This window comes from Lepidochelys kempii, chromosome 3 (assembly GCF_965140285.1).
Source record: "Lepidochelys kempii isolate rLepKem1 chromosome 3, rLepKem1.hap1, whole genome shotgun sequence".
NCBI lineage: Eukaryota > Metazoa > Chordata > Testudines > Cheloniidae > Lepidochelys > Lepidochelys kempii.
Genome location: NC_136382.1, coordinates 147,603,472 through 147,620,373, shown reverse-complemented (window position 1 = coordinate 147,620,373; position 16,902 = coordinate 147,603,472). Strand labels below are relative to the sequence as shown.

Genomic DNA, 16,902 nt, shown 5'->3' with positions numbered 1-16,902 from the left:
TTTGTCCATGGAGTATCTGGCTACTGTATACACGAACTTCAGCCACAGTTGTAAGGGCTGAAGATTAAATCTGGCAAATGGTGTCACATACCTACATGCCAACACATGGCATAAAAGACGCATATATGTATGCACGGGAGCACAAGGCAGCATAGGGCGCATGTGTGGCCCCAATCACCACTGCTACTCAAAAAGTTCCAGTCTTGTGCACATGAAGTGCATGTACAAGTATAGCAGAATCCACAGTAACACAAATGTGCAAAAAAAAAAAATCATAATTCCCTCGATCTCACCCTGACAAGCTCCAAAGGCATTTCTTCAGTAGTGAAACTTCTGGGGAGAGCCCACTTTTAAGGTGGGTCTTTCACCTATAAGCAGCAGGCAAGGCAAGCATGTCATCTTTCTTTCAAAAGCTATTTTGAGCCAGGGGAGTTGCCCTCATTTGCTCTGTCTCTGACTGCTCCACTCCCACTTCTGAGGGACTGAGCTTATTCAGCTTGGCAGCAGGACATGCATAGACCTGTAAAAGTTAGGTTTGTCTTGTTGCAGCCCAGCAAGAATAAAGTTAGGGAAAATGGAAGGTTTAAGTCTCCAAACACTTGGTTACCACCAATCTTTCCAACCGGTGAGTAACTACTTACTAAAGCAGAACAATATCCAAACACACCAAATTATTTTGGAAATTTCAAATTTATTATTGAACTTCTGGTAAGAGGAATGTATGGTAAAACAAAATACATAAAAATAAAACCTAAATCTCAATTAAACTGATAGATTGCAGTCCATAAACCATGCTGCTAATTGGTAAAAATCAATTTAATTGAATAATGACATAAGATGTTATGAAGAGTGACGTTAAAACCTAGCAGAGGCAATAAAATGGTATATGGTTTTATCACTTTGGACTGTGGCACAGAGATATTTATCTACGCATCTTCTGTTTTTTCTAAAATTAATAACAAATGCACCAGAAAGCTCAGGAGAGATTAAAATGTTTACTGTACCTCAATCGGTTGGTGTAGGTATCCACACATGTCTTCATTTTAGCCAATAAAGTGCCAACAGAAGCTTGAGATTCCAACTGCTCTTCCTCCTCCTCTCCATTTTCTCCAGACAGAGGCAGCAACAGTGGCACCATAGAGGTGCAGGAGGCAATAGCACGGAGCAACTCTAGCAGAGCTCTGTAAAGAGGAACATGCCTGGCCATATCCAAAACTATAAGAGAGAAAATAAATATTTTATAAAGTCAACAAAAAGGTAAAAATAATATACCTTCCAATCGGACCTCAAATGGCTGAAAACAATAGTTTGATTTTTCCCCTTAGAATAGAATAGAATAATATCAGGGTTGGAAGGGACCTCAGGAGGTCATCTAGTCCAACCCCCTGCGCAAAGCAGGATCAATCCCCAGTTTTTGCCTCAGATCCCTAAATGGCCCCCTCAAGGATTGAACTCAAAACTCTGGGTTTAGCAGGCCTATCCTCTCATTCAGTGAGAGTCAACCTTTTAGATGTGTCACACTGCAAAAGAGCAGAGAGAAAGTAGGGGAAAAATCTCAAAGTAACACACAGGGCCCAAAACGGTAGACAAAGCTAAACCCCAATACAATGACTGAAAAAAGTGAACAGGAAAAAACTGTAACTAAACTATGTTTTAAAATTGCATATTACATTAGACTTCACTTACTAGTATATTTTACCAAAGCTGGCATTGTATATGATGTAAGTTTCAGTGCATGCATTTATTATAAGAGCAACTGTAGGTAGAAATAAATATTTCATTAAAAACCAAGCACTTCCAAATAATTCAAATAAATGCACACACTTTAAAAGATCTCTCCCCTCATGATATTTATTTTTCTTTTCCATTCATAAGTTCAAATATCTCATGAATGTCCTTTCTCAACTGAATTTCATATCATTATAGAAATCCTCAAAATGTAGCAATACTCAGATACTTTACTCAGCTGTTTCCTCTGTCCCCAGGACATACTATTTTTAACAACACTGAAAAGGAAAACTATGGCTCTAGTTCAGAGTATTCACAAATGAATGCGTTTATGATAAAATAAATTTCTGCTTTCTCTAGCAAAAAAAATTAACTGACAACTTGCATTAGTAAAAGGTTGAACCATATAGGAGCACTTTTATGTTTCATTTAGCACACCTTACCCTTGAAGCTAAGGCATACTACAAGTTTTCATTTCTTATTACCAGTTCCTTAACTCTAAATAGAAGATGAGACAACTAACATCCATCCAAAATCATAGAATTTTAAGTCTGAAAGGGACCCCAAGTGATTATCTAGTCCATCTCTGAGGCAGGATTAAATATACCTAGGCCATCCCTGAAAGATATTTAACCTCTTCTTTAAAATCTCCAACGATGGTGTCACGTTTTGGGGTGCAATCCATTCCAGTGAGAGGTGGGAGTGCTTTCTGAAAACCAAGCTTTTGTCTCAAAATGGGCCCCCAGAATTGGAGAATCACATACAATCACTAGTCAGTTCTGAAACTCATGGTCTTCACATTTGATTTTAGAGATCTGTACACAAATGCAAGGAGTTTGGGGAATAAACAGGGAGAACTGGAAGTATTAGTATTAGTGGTGGGGGGAAGGGAGGAGGTGTTGCCTTATATATTAAAAATGTATAGACTTGGATTGAGGTTGAGATGGAAATAGGAGACAGAATTGTTGAAAGTCTCTGGGTAAGGACAAAAGGGGTAAAACACAAGAGGGATGTAAGGGTCTACTACAGACCACCTCACCAGGAAGAAGAGGTGGATGAGGCTTTTTTTAAACAGCTAACAAAATCATCCAAAGCACAGGACTTGGTGATGGGTAACTTCAACTACCCAGACATCCGTTGGGAAAATAACACAGCAGAGCACAGATTATCCAACAAGTTCTTGGAATGTATTGGAGACAAATTTTTATTTCAGAAGGTGGAGAAAGCTACTAGGGGAGAGGCTGTTCTAGATTTGCTTTTGACAAATAGGGAGGAACTGGCTGAGAATTTGAAAGTGGAAGGCAGCTTGGGGGAAAGTGATCATGAAATGGTGGAGTTCATGATTCTAAGGAATGTTAGGAGGGAGAACAGCAAAATAAAGAATGGATTTCAAGAAAGCAGACTTTAGCAAACTCAGGGAGTTGGTAGGTAAGATCCCCTGGGAAGCAAGTCTAAGGGGAAAAACAATTGAAGACAATTGGCAGTTTTTCAAAGACACATTATTAAGGGCACAAGAGCACACTATCCCACTGTGTAGGAAAGATAGGAAGTATGGCAAGAGACCACGGTGGCTTAACCAGGATATCTTCAATGATCTAAAAATCAAGTCTCCTACAAAAAGTGGAAACTAGGTCAAATTACAAAGGATGAACAAATAACACAAGTATGTAGGGATAAAATTAGGAATGCCAAGGCACAAAACAAGATCAAACTAGTTAGAGACAAAGAGTAACAAGAAAACATTCTACAAATACATTAGAAGCAAGAGGAAGACCAAGGACAGGGTAGGACTGTTACACAATGTGGGGTGGGAGAGAAATAACAAAAAATGTGGAAATGGCAGAGGTGCTTCTTTGTTTCGGTTGTCACCAAGAAGATTGGTGGTGATTGGACGTCTAACATAGTGAATGCCAGTGAAAATGAGGTAAGATCAGAGGCTAAAATACGAATATAACAAGTTAAAAATTACTCAGACAAGTTAGATGTCTTCAAGTCACCAGGGCTTGCTGAAATGCATCCTAGAGTACTCAAGGAGCTGACTGAGCCAATATCTGAGCCATTAGCAATCTTTAAAAAGTCATGGAAGACGGGAGAGATTCCAGAAGATTGGAAAAGGGCAAATATAGTGCCAGTCTATACAAAGGGAAATAAGGACATCTCGGGAAATTACAGACCAGTCAGCTCAACTTCTGTACTCGGAAAGATAATGGAGCAAATAATTAAGCAATCAATTTGCAAACATCTAGAAAATAGTAACTTGGTAAGTAACGGTCAGTTACAGTCTCGCATGACCTTCTCATAAAAAAGCTAGGAAAATACAACCTAGATGGAGCTACTATAAGGTGGGTGCAAAACTGGTTGGAAAACTGTTCCCAGAGAGTAGTTATCAGTGGTTCACAGTCATGCTGGAAGGGCATAACGAGTGGGGTCCTGCAGGGATCGGATCCGGGTCCGGTTCCGTTCAATATCTTCATTAATGATTTAGATAATGGCATAGAGAGTACACTTATAAGGTTTGTGGACAATACCAAGCTGGGAGGGGTTGCAAGTGCTTTGGAGGACAGGATTAAAATTCAAAATGATCTGTTCAAACTGGAGAAATGGTCTGAAGTAAATAGGATGAAATTCAATATGGACAAATGCAAAGTACTCCATTTAGGAAGGAACAAATCAGTTGCACACATACAAAATGGGAAATGACTGCCTAGGAAGGAGTATTGCGGAAAGGGATCTGGGGGTCATAGTGGACCACAAGCTAACTATAAGTCAACAGTTTAACACTGTTGCAAAAAAAAAAAAAAAAAAGCCATCATCATTCTGGGATGTATAAGCAGGAGTGTTGTAATGAAGACACCATGCTGATTAGGTCTCAACTGGAGTATTGTGTCCAGTTCTGGTCGCCACATTTCACACAAGATGTGGACAAACTGGAGAAAGTACAGAGAAGAGCAACAAAAATGATTAAAGGTCTAGAAAACATGATCTATGAGGGAAGATTGAAAAAACTGGGTTTGTTTAGTCTGGAAAAGAAAAGACAGAGGGGACAGTTTTCAAGCACATAAAAGGTTGTTATAAGGAGGAGGGAGAAGAATTGTTCTTTTTAACCACTGAGGATTAGGACAAGAAAAAATGGGTTTAAATTGCAGCAAGGGGGGGGGGGGGGTTTGGGTTGGACATTAGGAAAAACTTCCTGTCAGGGTGGTTAAGCACTGAAATAAACTGTCTTGGGAGGCTGCTGAATCTCCATCATTGTCTAACCTGCTCTGTAGAATCTTCAAACACCATTCAGGGATGGTCCAAATAATACTTAGTCCTGCCACGATGGTCCAAATAATACTTAGGTACTGGACTAGATGACCCCTCAAGGTCCCTTCCACTCCTATGATTCTATGTCTCCACCCCTTACTTCTTGGGGTAAGGCTCAAGAAACTGCAGTTCAAGAAGTGACTGAACTATAAAAGTGAGGGGCAAAATCAACCCACGTTCTTTTTCCTTAGCCATTTATCTCTTCCACAAGACGATGAAAGAAACAGCCTATGGACTTTGGGAGTAGATCCTGACCTGAAATTTGGTCAGCTCTGTTGCTGGGAGCATGTGGTAAGAATTTCACCTTAAACCAAGTCTAGTATGTAAAGTTTAGAACATGTTTTGTCTTTATTTTTCTTGAGACAATTTCTGACTTCAATGCCTTATATCTGTACTCATTTAAACCTATCTCCTTGTAGTTAAATAAACTTGTTATATTCTTTAATTAAAACAAATCCACTATTGTGAATTATTTGGGTAACTTCATTTAAGGCAGTCCATTGTATGTCAATCCCCTTAGAGAGGAAATGGACTAATACACCTAGACTGTTCAGGAAAGTGCTGGACAGCACAGAATACATGTTTTTGGGGGGAAATCTGGGACTGGAGTGTATTGGGGTTACTCTGCAAGTAGTAATCAAAACTGCTGGAAGTAACCAAGGCTGGTGGGGGTCAGAGTGGCTGGACCAGGGCTGTGGCTATACAAAGACACTCAAGCGTGTAACCTGCATGCTGTCTGGATATTTGTAAGGAGCCCAGGTTGGGAGCTACAGCAGCAAACCATTGTGAGGCATCCCAGGCTGCTGAGAAAAAAGAAACACTTGGATGATTAAAAAATCCAAGCGCTCTTGGACTGAAAGAGGGAGTTCCAAAACCAAGGACTCCTCATACAATGCCTAGCTAGCAGTTTCCTTTTATTTATATGGAGGGAACCAATTTCACATGATCTCTCACATAACCAAATTACTTTGTTTCCAGACTATACTATATTTTCTAATACTGACTTTAAATTTTCAAAAAGCCAAAAGAAACTATAATAATCACTAAGTCCTTTGAATGCCTGCTTGTTTTCTTCTCTGCTGCATGGCTGTCACTGATAGGACGTTTAACTTCTGGGTGATTGCTCTGTGTAGATCATTGTGCCATACCATCTTTCACAGGATAGTACTTTCCATTTCAAAAAGACTTACATGATTGTTATGTTGCGTTGTGGTTTCTTCTATGAAGTAAGCGCTATACCAAATTAGGTTCATTAAGATTTATATTAATCTTAATATTTTAATAATCTAGTCTTAATTTGGACCATGGAAGATCGTGTAGGGTATGACAACTGATTTCTTTTACCTCATATGTTGTCATATTTTTCTTTAGAGCAGGGAGCTACTCTGGAGTAAGTATCCCAACTGGTTTTGTTGATTAGAGTGTTTGTCTTGTTTTCATACAGAGTTTTTTTTCTTGTATATTCAGGGTTATGACCTGTACAAGTATCAACTTATCATCAAGTGAGCTAGTTAAAAATAAATAGTTTTGTGCCAAAAGCTCAGGTTCAATGTTACATCTCTCAGAAAAATTAGTTCAAGTATCTGCACTGGCTTTATACCTAGGTCAGCTGCTATATAGGATAGAAAATTAGCCAAACCTCTCTCATTCTGTTAGTATAGCTCCATCCATAACCATTACAGAACATCTCTATTTGGCCCCAGGAAACATACTTCAAATTTTCTCCCCCACCTCTACCCCGTGGACTTCAAGGGTATGACATACTGTATTCACATTAATGAATACAAATAATCCAATTACATCCATCCAGTAGGAAGTAACTATTAGAAAGCCTTAGGTTATTTTACCTACCTATAAGCATCTTGCGTCACAAATGAAAACAATCACATTATGCATTAAGGCCTATATCCAGCAACACAAATTTAGTTTAAAGTTCAGCAAAGCATGCTTAACCTTAAGCATGCGATCAAGTGCTTTGTGGAACAGGGTCCTAAATAATTGTTAAAAATCAGCTACATACATGTAGCCTTTGGATTTTAATAGCAAAATATGTTTTCCCATTGTCAAAAGTGGTTTACTTTCAATGTTAGCTCAATGAACACTTATGATGAAATCCTCACCCTATTAAAGTCAATGCGAGTTTTGCCATTGACTTAGGGAGAGCCAGGAGTTGCCCTTAAAATGCAAGTTTGACAGGCTATGAGGTAAAATGTGACCCACAGACTTTCGCTTTTTCACAAATTCTGTAGCTACTGCATGACTTCCAAGTATGAAATTCTGTGGATTTCCATATATAGTATGTTTTTAAAATTTAATAATATGGAAGAATAGGGTACAGGGATAAAGTTACCAGAAAACATTTTCTACCCCTTTCCTTTATTTACACCATAAATATACACATACATACATGACAACAGATTCCCATTAAAAATATATACAGTTGGACATATGACTATTCTCTATTTAGGGACCCTTATTTTGCCATCATTCTTAAGTACAAAGCGACAACAAAATATATATTTGATGTTGAACTATTACTGGATCATCTTTTGAGTTTCTCAAGTGTTTAAAATTCATACATTAAAGGGCAACACTCAGAAAAAGCTGGCAGTCTTGATGCACACAGCAGTGTTCAGAGAAATGACTACAGGACCGTGGATCAAAAAATTGAGGTAATCATTGCCAATGCTATGATAAGTGGTATGAGTCATCAATTGTGTTACTGGAGAACACACCCTGAACTTCCAAACTTCTCCTTGTTTCACCACAGGAGGCGGTAAAACCAGCACAAGTTCACAGTCAGATGCATGTTCTGAGACTTTATTTTGAAACCCACCTAAAAAGTGGTCTATTATGATGAAAGGTAAGTTTCTCTACAAAGGGCCAAACAGAAACAAATGTGTTTACATATTTCATACAAATGAGTACTACAACTTGAGTGATAATACTGCCTCTTAATTATGTTGGAGCACTCTTTCCTAGGTGAATATTTTAAGGTATATCAACGGCACCTCAAGCACATGGATAGGTGCGTGTACACACATGCAAATAAACAAACAAAGCATTCCTTTTAAGAAAATGGCATATCGAAAGTATCTAGCTTAATAGGGAACGATACTAACATTATTCATTATTCAGAATTGTTGGTTATTAACCAGATAGTCAAAACCTGAAATTAAATAATTACAAATGTCTGCACCAGTGAGCTGTCTCCAGCTGTTTTAACACTACTGCAATGAGTCCAAGCCTTCATGCACTGTGTGTTATTTATTTATACAAACAGCATGATTATTGCTTTTACTGACATTTGGCTCTCTCTAAAGTGTGTCTCATTTTAAAAAGGGAAAAAACATATAATCTTTAATAATACATAACAAACAACTGACATCACATCTGCTGAAAATGAAAGGCATAGCTGGTAGATAAATATAATTCTTGGAAACAGTTATCATAACTGCAGTGGCATAACGTCTCAAAGTCTTTTTTCACATCTGTACAATGTGAACTTTGAATAGTGTTGATTCAGGAAAAAAGCTTAAAGAGTTTAAAGCTTAAAGTGTTTTTATTCCATTGCTGCAATATTAGCAATTAAAACAAATTCTGATAGGAGAACTCTTCATAGACCACAAGTTTCAGAACTGACTAGTGATTGTGTCTCTCTCCAATTCTGGGAGCCCATTTTGATACCAAGACTTGATTTTCAGAAAGCACTAAGCATCCATGCTGAAAATTAGGCCCTTTTAAAGTGGTCTAAAGCAGAACAATCAAAAATTAATGCACCCAAAATCACAAGTCACTTTTAAAAATTTGGATCCTGGTTAACAGTCCCTGGATACCAAGAGTTGATTTAAAAAAAAAGGATAGTCTGAATAATTTAGAACTTATTTATGGTCTTGCAACATACCTAATTTGCATTACCAACATAGTAGTTTTTAAGTAGATCCAAAACAACGCATATATGATAGTAACCTAAATTCAAAGACCTGTGAAAAATATATTAATGGCAAGCAGTTTCTTAGAATAAAAACATCACTTTAAATGATATAAAGAAATAATATCACAAAGCTCAATAATCTAATGATTCTTTTGATTTCCTTTAATATTCTAAGATACTCAAACCAAGAACAGACAGGCCTAATGGCCCACTAAATAGATAATACTGAGCAGCACTAAATTATTTTTCCAAATCATTTAACATTCTGAATGCAGCTTAATTGGATAAGGATGAGAATACAGGACTTATATTTTACTTTTCAGTGGCAATGTATTTTAAAAATACTGCACAAAGAGAGCACATGCAAACATAATTTAAAAGACAGAAACAAAAAATATGCTGCAGTAACACCAATTCCAAAATATTCACGCCTAAAAACAAGTTAAGAAGAAACTGTCAAGAGAAAGGATGGAATATTAAATCTGAAACTATGTTGCAAGACCCCAAGGAAAGCTCTATCTTGCAAACCTTGAGGTCCACAGAAGGGAGCCTCTATCCTGCAAGCTTTAGAAGCCATGCAGCTTTTACATTATGACATATGCAGTGAGTAAACCAAAAGTTTCTTGCAGAGCCCTTGCAATATTCACTATGCTTCTTCACAAAAAGTTTATCTACATATCATTTTTGTACCAATTTAACTAGATTTTTTAACATGACATAGTTAAATCAGTGTAACACACTAGTATGGAGGCAGCTGTACTGATCCAGGGAGAACTGCCATACTAAATCAGACCCACACCTCCCACTAGTCCAGTATCTTGTCCATGGCAGTGCTAACAGCAGCTACTTCAGAGGAAGATTCAAGAAATCCTGCAGAAGGGATTTATGAAGTAAATGGCCCACAATTCCCCAAAAATTAACAAACTGGTTTATGTACGAACTCATGACATTTATAGAACTTCTGAAACTTTGTTTAAAAAAATCTTTTATATCGACTCTGGATTTTCTTCTTATCCATAAGTGTCCAATCTTTTTCTGTATCCTGCTAATCTCTTGACTCCAATGATATCTTGTGGCAATGAATTTCACAGGCTAATTGTGCATTATGTGAAAAAACATTTCCTTTTTTGTAAGTTTTAAATTTGCCACATCTCAATTTTAATTCTCCTTGCTTTTGTATAACAAAGGGTGAACAGAAGTTCCCAGTCTACCATCTGTACACCATTAACCAGACTGTACATTTTTTATCACATTGCCTCTTATTCGTCAATTTTCAAGTAAGCAGCTCCAGTGTTTTGATAGGAGATTTTTCCCATGCCCCTAACTCATTCTCATTGACTATCTCTGAACCACTTAGTTTTTTGAGGGGTGGAGTTTTACCTCTAGATTGGGTAACCAGAACTAAACAGTATTCCAGGTGAGTGCATATCATTCATTTACCTCCCCACTGCCTCTCTCTCTCTCACACACACACACACACACAACATTCCACAATAATGGTTGCTTTGTCTCGGAGCAGATAAGCAGCCGGCTGTCAGAAATGGAGATTTCAAAGGGCATATCCGCTTTCCTACAGCGAGTTCAAAACAATGAGAAGAGCGGCCACTTCACTTAAGGGGATTATGGGACGTTTCCGGAGGCTGATCAGAGCGCTGTAATGCAACACCTTGTTCACACTGATGCCTAGGCGTTTCAGCCGAGGCGCAACGAACGTTAATCTTCTCACCGAGGTGGAGTACCAGGAGCGCTCTAGCCATGGAGTCAGAGCGCTCTACATGCCTTGCCAGTGTGGACAGGTAGTGAGCTAAGGCGCCCGGGGCTGCTTTAATGCACTCTAACTCGCAAGTGTAGCCAAGCCCTTTGAGTACAGTCTTTCAACCAGTTGTGCACCCACCGCTTATTAATTTCACTAAGTTGTTCACTTATTTTTTTTTTTTACATCTTGTCTTAAATTCTGGGAAGGACTATGTTTTTGTTTGTGTATGTACAACAGCTAGTACAACTGCCCTCCATCCTGACTGGGACCTTTTGAGGCTACCATAAAACAATCTTCAGCTGACATTAGAAAAACCAATCCAACCACACACACTTCCTCAAGATTTACTGCAGCAATTCCAGCTCAACAACTGTATGTCAAGAATTAGTTTAAAGATATAAGGATATTAATTTTTGTTAATACAAACGTATTCATTTCGGGGGAAAAGGGTACTGTGCAGGTTTCATCAATGAGACAGTAAAACTTGAAGCATTAAAATGTAATATATCCTCACTGTCCTTTTGCTTATTAAACAGTTCAAATTCAATGTTTACTATCTCACTACTGCAATATGAACACACTTCCTAGTGGTTTTAACACCAGATCATTGTAAAACAGATCTTCAAAGCTCTCTCAAAATCAATTTTTACAGTATTTGTGGTATCTATAGAATATGTAATAACCTTAGTAATTATTGACAGGTTTCAGAGTAACAGCCGTGTTAGTCTGTATTCACAAAAAGAAAAGAAGTAAAAGGAGTATAATATAGTAATTATTGAGGGCTTCTAATTCTGATGCCATGGCATAATACTGTTCACAAGCCTGAAACCCTAAGGGTATTCAAGTTCAGAACAATTTCAAGAATCTCATTAGCACTCGGAAGAGTTTTAGAACAGCTAAGCACAGCACTGTTACAAGGAGAAAAACAGAACAAAATATTACACAGTTTTATCTGTTTCTAATTAAAATCTTTAAACTCGTTCTTGTTGCCATAGACACTGCCAAACATTTAATGGCTTAGGAGAGTTTCCTAAAGGGCTGAGCTTTTGTTCCCACTGTTTCTAAATAATTTACAGCTGTAGGCTTTCCCCAGACCAGCTTCTTGACTGCACCTTTCCAAACATATGATCTATGAATACAGTCCATGCTGCAGGCTATAGTGTCAGTTCCAAATACTTCATGCTCTACAGATTTTTGATTTTCTATTTCAGAAACAACCTGAAGCAAGCCTCCTTTATAATATGTCTAATTAACACTCTAAATTCTGTTAAGTTTTGCGGCCAGTGTTCATCCAAAGAACACTTTACATTCAAAAGCCTGTAGGAAAATCACCTAGCCTTAAGCAAAAGTGAACTATAATGCTAGCATACCATAGTCTTTATAGTTAGCCTGATTTTTCAGTTTTTCCTTATAAGGATGAACATGAGTGCTCTCGCAGTAGCGTTTTGAATATCAAAATAAAATGCATCAGAAAAGACTGTGCTCATAATTAGAATAAATGGCTCTCAAATGGCTCCGAGATTACTTGACAAGATGCTGCTGCTATTACACTCCTTAGGTTTTAGAAAATACATTTACAAAAATATAGGTTTTTTTCAGGTTAAATCTATATGGAGTTGGATTACTAAAAAGGCACCAAAAGCTACCTGCAGTGGTATATTAGGATTTTAAACTGTTAGAGTAGACGCTTAAATGAAAACAAGGACATTTATGAAAAATAGATAATCAGCTTTTGTATTTGATGTCTGAAAGGCTCTGAACATCTTAAGTTGTGGTATATGAAAAATGTAGACTACAGTACACTTGCAACATTAATTTTCTATTATGTGCTATGGGTAGGAACTCGTGCTTTCAGGGACACAAGGCTTGGGCTTAGAAAACTACCAGAGAACTCATCTTCCAATAACAAGGGACAGTCACGCGATTTTAGTGTATAAACCTGAGGCTCTTATTGTGAGCATTTTAAATTTCAGTAATGGACAATATCTCAACATTATCAGTATCTTAGATTAAAGTTAATATCTTATAATAAATCCCAATTTCCAACACCTGCCTAACTTTCCCGAAAGTAAAACCAATCCCATGTCACACCACAGCCTATGGCAGGATTTTTCAGAGAAGTCTGGAAAAAAAACCAAAGTTTAAATATATAATTGCAATGTTATACATCCAAAAGCACATTTCAATTATAGCAAAAAACAAGGATGCATAGGTAAGACTAGCTGAGCAGCGTGGTAGTGAATTAACAAGATTATATGGCAGCATGCGTCTGCTATTCTTCATTTCCAGACAATGTTTTTAAAAATGTGTCAGAATTTTTGTAAAATCAGCATACTTTTGGGGAGTTCCCTGGACTGCAATAAAACATACACACAACATTAACGCTTTAGCAAAGTTTTTTTGTTTCTCAATAACATAACTCAAACTGTACATCAATGATTGAAATGATCATTTCAATGTTTTAGTCATAAAACCTTAAATCAGAACAATGTGTCAGGAAAAGCATGAGTTCTTTATGGGATGGGAAAGTCAAATTATACAGGGAGGAAACAACAAGAGTAGGAGAACTGGAAGCACAAGCCAATAAAAATAAAAAACCACAAACTATTAGTGAGTGATAATAGTACCACTACCACTATATTCCAGACCTGGTGTATCCCGTGGTCATGGAACTTCTGCAAAAAGTCATGCCTTGCCACAGAATTGCATTGTGGCTTTTGTTTAGGAAACAAATTTAAATTTATAGTTTTTATGCTTGTAAAGACAATGAAAATGTTATCTGAGTGTAAACTGATGGCCGCAAATGTCTACAAAGAAACAATGGGTCTGAGAGGAGTGAACTGCCTCAGTCGTCTCACTAGGAGCCCTGTGAACACACTGATTGTGCCGCCATGGAATTTGACATTTTTCTAAAGTATCACACAATTAATAGTTTTTGCTACAGAATTTGTTGTTTTACTGCAGCCATCTGCCCAACATATGTTTCTTTTCCCTGACCTGCTGGTATCTGCCTGCAATTGCCTCTTACTCTGCACTTTTCCCCACAAGGGGCAATAAACTGAATTATTGTGCACGTTCTCTTCACTGTTCTATAAAACCAAGCAGGGTGGGGTAAGGGAGCCCAAAATGCAGGTAGACCAACTAGGCTACCTAGAGAACACAGTAGTAAGTGAGGCTGGGGTAGCCCAAGCCCCGTGCACCCAAATCAGCTGGCATGGACAGCCATTGGTTGTTAATTGCGATGTAGACATACCCTCAGTCCTCACTTTGAGGGCTCTTAATGCTCTGGGCATGGAGTATTTAAGATGAAACTGAATTTTAAGATTAAGACTGCTGTAGTGAACTTGGCTTTTTTGGAACAATATAATTGTCTGCTGCAAAGATAAAGCTTGCCAGGGCAGAGGAAAACTTTCTCAGGCCTTGTTCAAGACTGAAATTCACTCATTAAACGAACAGTCATGAAATAAAAAGTACACCACGCCTCATTACACACACACACAAATTCATAGTCGGTTCCGCTCCACCCCTTGGATGGAAGAGGAATAGAGAAGACACTGTTCACAACAGATAACACTCACATCACTTAATTTATTTCTGGAATGTGCTCAGATAGGATGGTGAAGGTAAGAACTTGATAGAATAGAATATAAATCAGTATTTTTTCAAGAAAATGTAAATATGTCACTCATGCCACATAATGTGTTTGCCAATTCCTGTAATTTTTATATTTATGAGGAATTTTTTTTTATTTAAAGGGGAAAATAATACATATTCTTGTCCCCCTTTACTGCTCTTTTCTTTGAGCAGATGCACACCTGATACATGAGGATTTAAGATAAGCTAAAGGTGAACATTTCTGTGGGGAAAAACTTGGTATAATTTTGGCAAGTGCCTTTTTAGAGTCTTAGCAGGAATAGAGGATTGATCTTCCACTTGTATACTGGTTGATAAAGGTTGTGGTTTATCAATGAAAACAAGTTTGGCAAGGAAAACAAGATTAGAGTCACATAGCCAAGGATCAGAAGGTATTTTGGTTGCTGTCAGGGTTCCTTCCCCACTCTGAACTCTAGGGTACAGATGTGGGGACCCGCATGAAAGACCCCCTAAGCTTATTCTTACCAGCTTAGGTTAAAAACTTCCCCAAGGTACAAACTTTGCCTTGTCCTTGAACAGCATGCTGCCACCACCAAGCGTTTTAAACAAAGAACCGGGAAAGAGACCACTTGGAGACGTCTTCCCCCAAAATATCCCCCCAAGCTCTACACACCCCCTTTCCTGGGGAGGCTTGAAAATAATATCCTAACCAATTTGTTACAAAATCATCAAAGACCCAAACCTCTGGATCTTGGAACAATGGAAAAATCAGTCAGGTTCTTAAAAGAAGGGGTTTATTTAAAAAAGAAAGGTAAAAGTCATCTCTGTAAAATCGGGATGGAAAATACTTTACAGGGTATTCAGATTCAAAACACAGAGGATCCCTCTCTGGGCAAAACCTTAAAGTTACAGAAAACAGGAATAAACCTCCCTCTTAACACGGGGAAAATTCACATAAAACGAAAGATAAACTAATCCGCCTTGCCTGGCTTACCTATACTGGTTGCAATATTGGAGACTTAGATTAGGATGGGTTGGAGAAGATGGATTTCTGTCTGGCCTCTCTCAGTCCCAAGAGAGAACAACCACATAAACAAAGAACACAAACAAAAGCCTTTCCCCTGCCCAAGATTTGAAAGTATCTTGTCCCCTTATTGGTCCTTTGGGTCAGGTGCCAGCCAGGTTAGCTGAGCTTCTTAACCCTTTACAGGTAACAGGATGTTGCCTCTGGCCAGGAGGGATTTTATAGCACTGTATACAGAAAGGCAGTTACCCTTCCCTTTATATTTATGACAGTTACACAGAGTGATTCTTGCTGGAGGCAACTGTGGCTGAGGAGAGCCTGGATGCAGTGATGAGCTGCCAAAACCTTAATAACCTGTTCCCTCCTCACCCCACAAGGGGGTCGTGGCCCACTCCCGCCCCCCGCGACTCCTGCCCCATCTAACCCCCCGCGTTCCTTGACACCACCCACCCCTGGACCTCTGCTCCATTCACCCCCCCTCCCCTGTCCCCTGACTACCCCCAGAACCGGACAGGAGGGTCTTGTGGGCCACCACAGTGGATGCCCACTGCCCCCTGCCCCTAAGAGCCAGAGGGACCTGCTGGGGGGTGAGGTGGTGAGTCCCAGCGGTGCTTACCTGGGGCGGCTCCCAGGAAACATCCAGGAGATCCCTCTGGCTCCTAGAGGCGGGGTAGCATAGCTGGGGGGGGGAGCAGGGGGAGCGGCTGCTCCCTCCACCGATCACATCAAAAGTGGCGCCTTAGGCACTGACTCCCTGGGTGCTCCGGAGCTGGAGCACCCACGGGGAAAATTTGGTGGGTGCAGAGCACCCACCGGCAGCTCCCCACCCTGCGCCTGGCGCCAGCTCACCTCCACTCCGCCTCCTCCCCTGAACGTGCTGCTTCTCCACCCCCCACCCCCGGCTTCCCGTGGATCAGCTGTTCATGCAGGAATCCGGGGAGGGCTGAGAAGTAAGCGGCACCTTCGCACTCAGGCCCAGGTGAGCTGGGGCAGGGAGCGGTTCCCCTATGCCCCCCTCCCCTGGGTTACCTGCTGCAGCGTGGGCAGCCCTCCTCGAGCCCCCCCCCGCCCCAGCTCACCTCTGCTCTGCCTCCGCAGGCCTGAGCACGAAGCTGCCGCCTGCTTCTCAGCCCTCCCAGGGTTCCCACGCGAACAGCTGATTTATGGGAAGCTGGGTGTGTGTGTGGGGGGGGAAGCAGAGTGGGGCGGCGTGTTCAGGGGAGAAGGCGGAGGCAGAGCAGAGGTGAGGTGAGCTGGGGCTCGGTGAGGACCTGCCCGTGGGTGCTCTGCACCCACCAAATTTTCCCCATGGGTGCTCCAGCCACGGAGCACCCATGGAGGTGGTGCCTAAGGCGCCACTTTTGGCTGGTTGTTAAATTTAGAAGCCCTTTTAGAACTGGTTGTCCCTCGGGCTTCTAAATTTAACAACCGGCTCCAGCTCTCCACTGCCTGGATGTGCTAGAGTCATCAAAACAGGTGTGAAGGACAAGTGAAATATTTAACGTGGCAGGCAACCGGAGATTAGAAGCATATCCCAACAGGTCACAAAAAAGAGTATTT

General features: G+C 39.8%; 1 protein-coding gene across 1 annotated transcript in view; it reads right to left on the bottom strand.

The window, feature by feature from the left end:
- The window catches only part of BIRC6 (baculoviral IAP repeat containing 6), a 320,172-nt gene that overhangs the window by 56,489 nt on the left and 246,781 nt on the right, over positions 1-16,902 (bottom strand). The window contains 1 exon segment of the mRNA XM_073338417.2: positions 1,005-1,215. Coding sequence (XP_073194518.1) covers positions 1,005-1,215 — 211 coding nt within the window.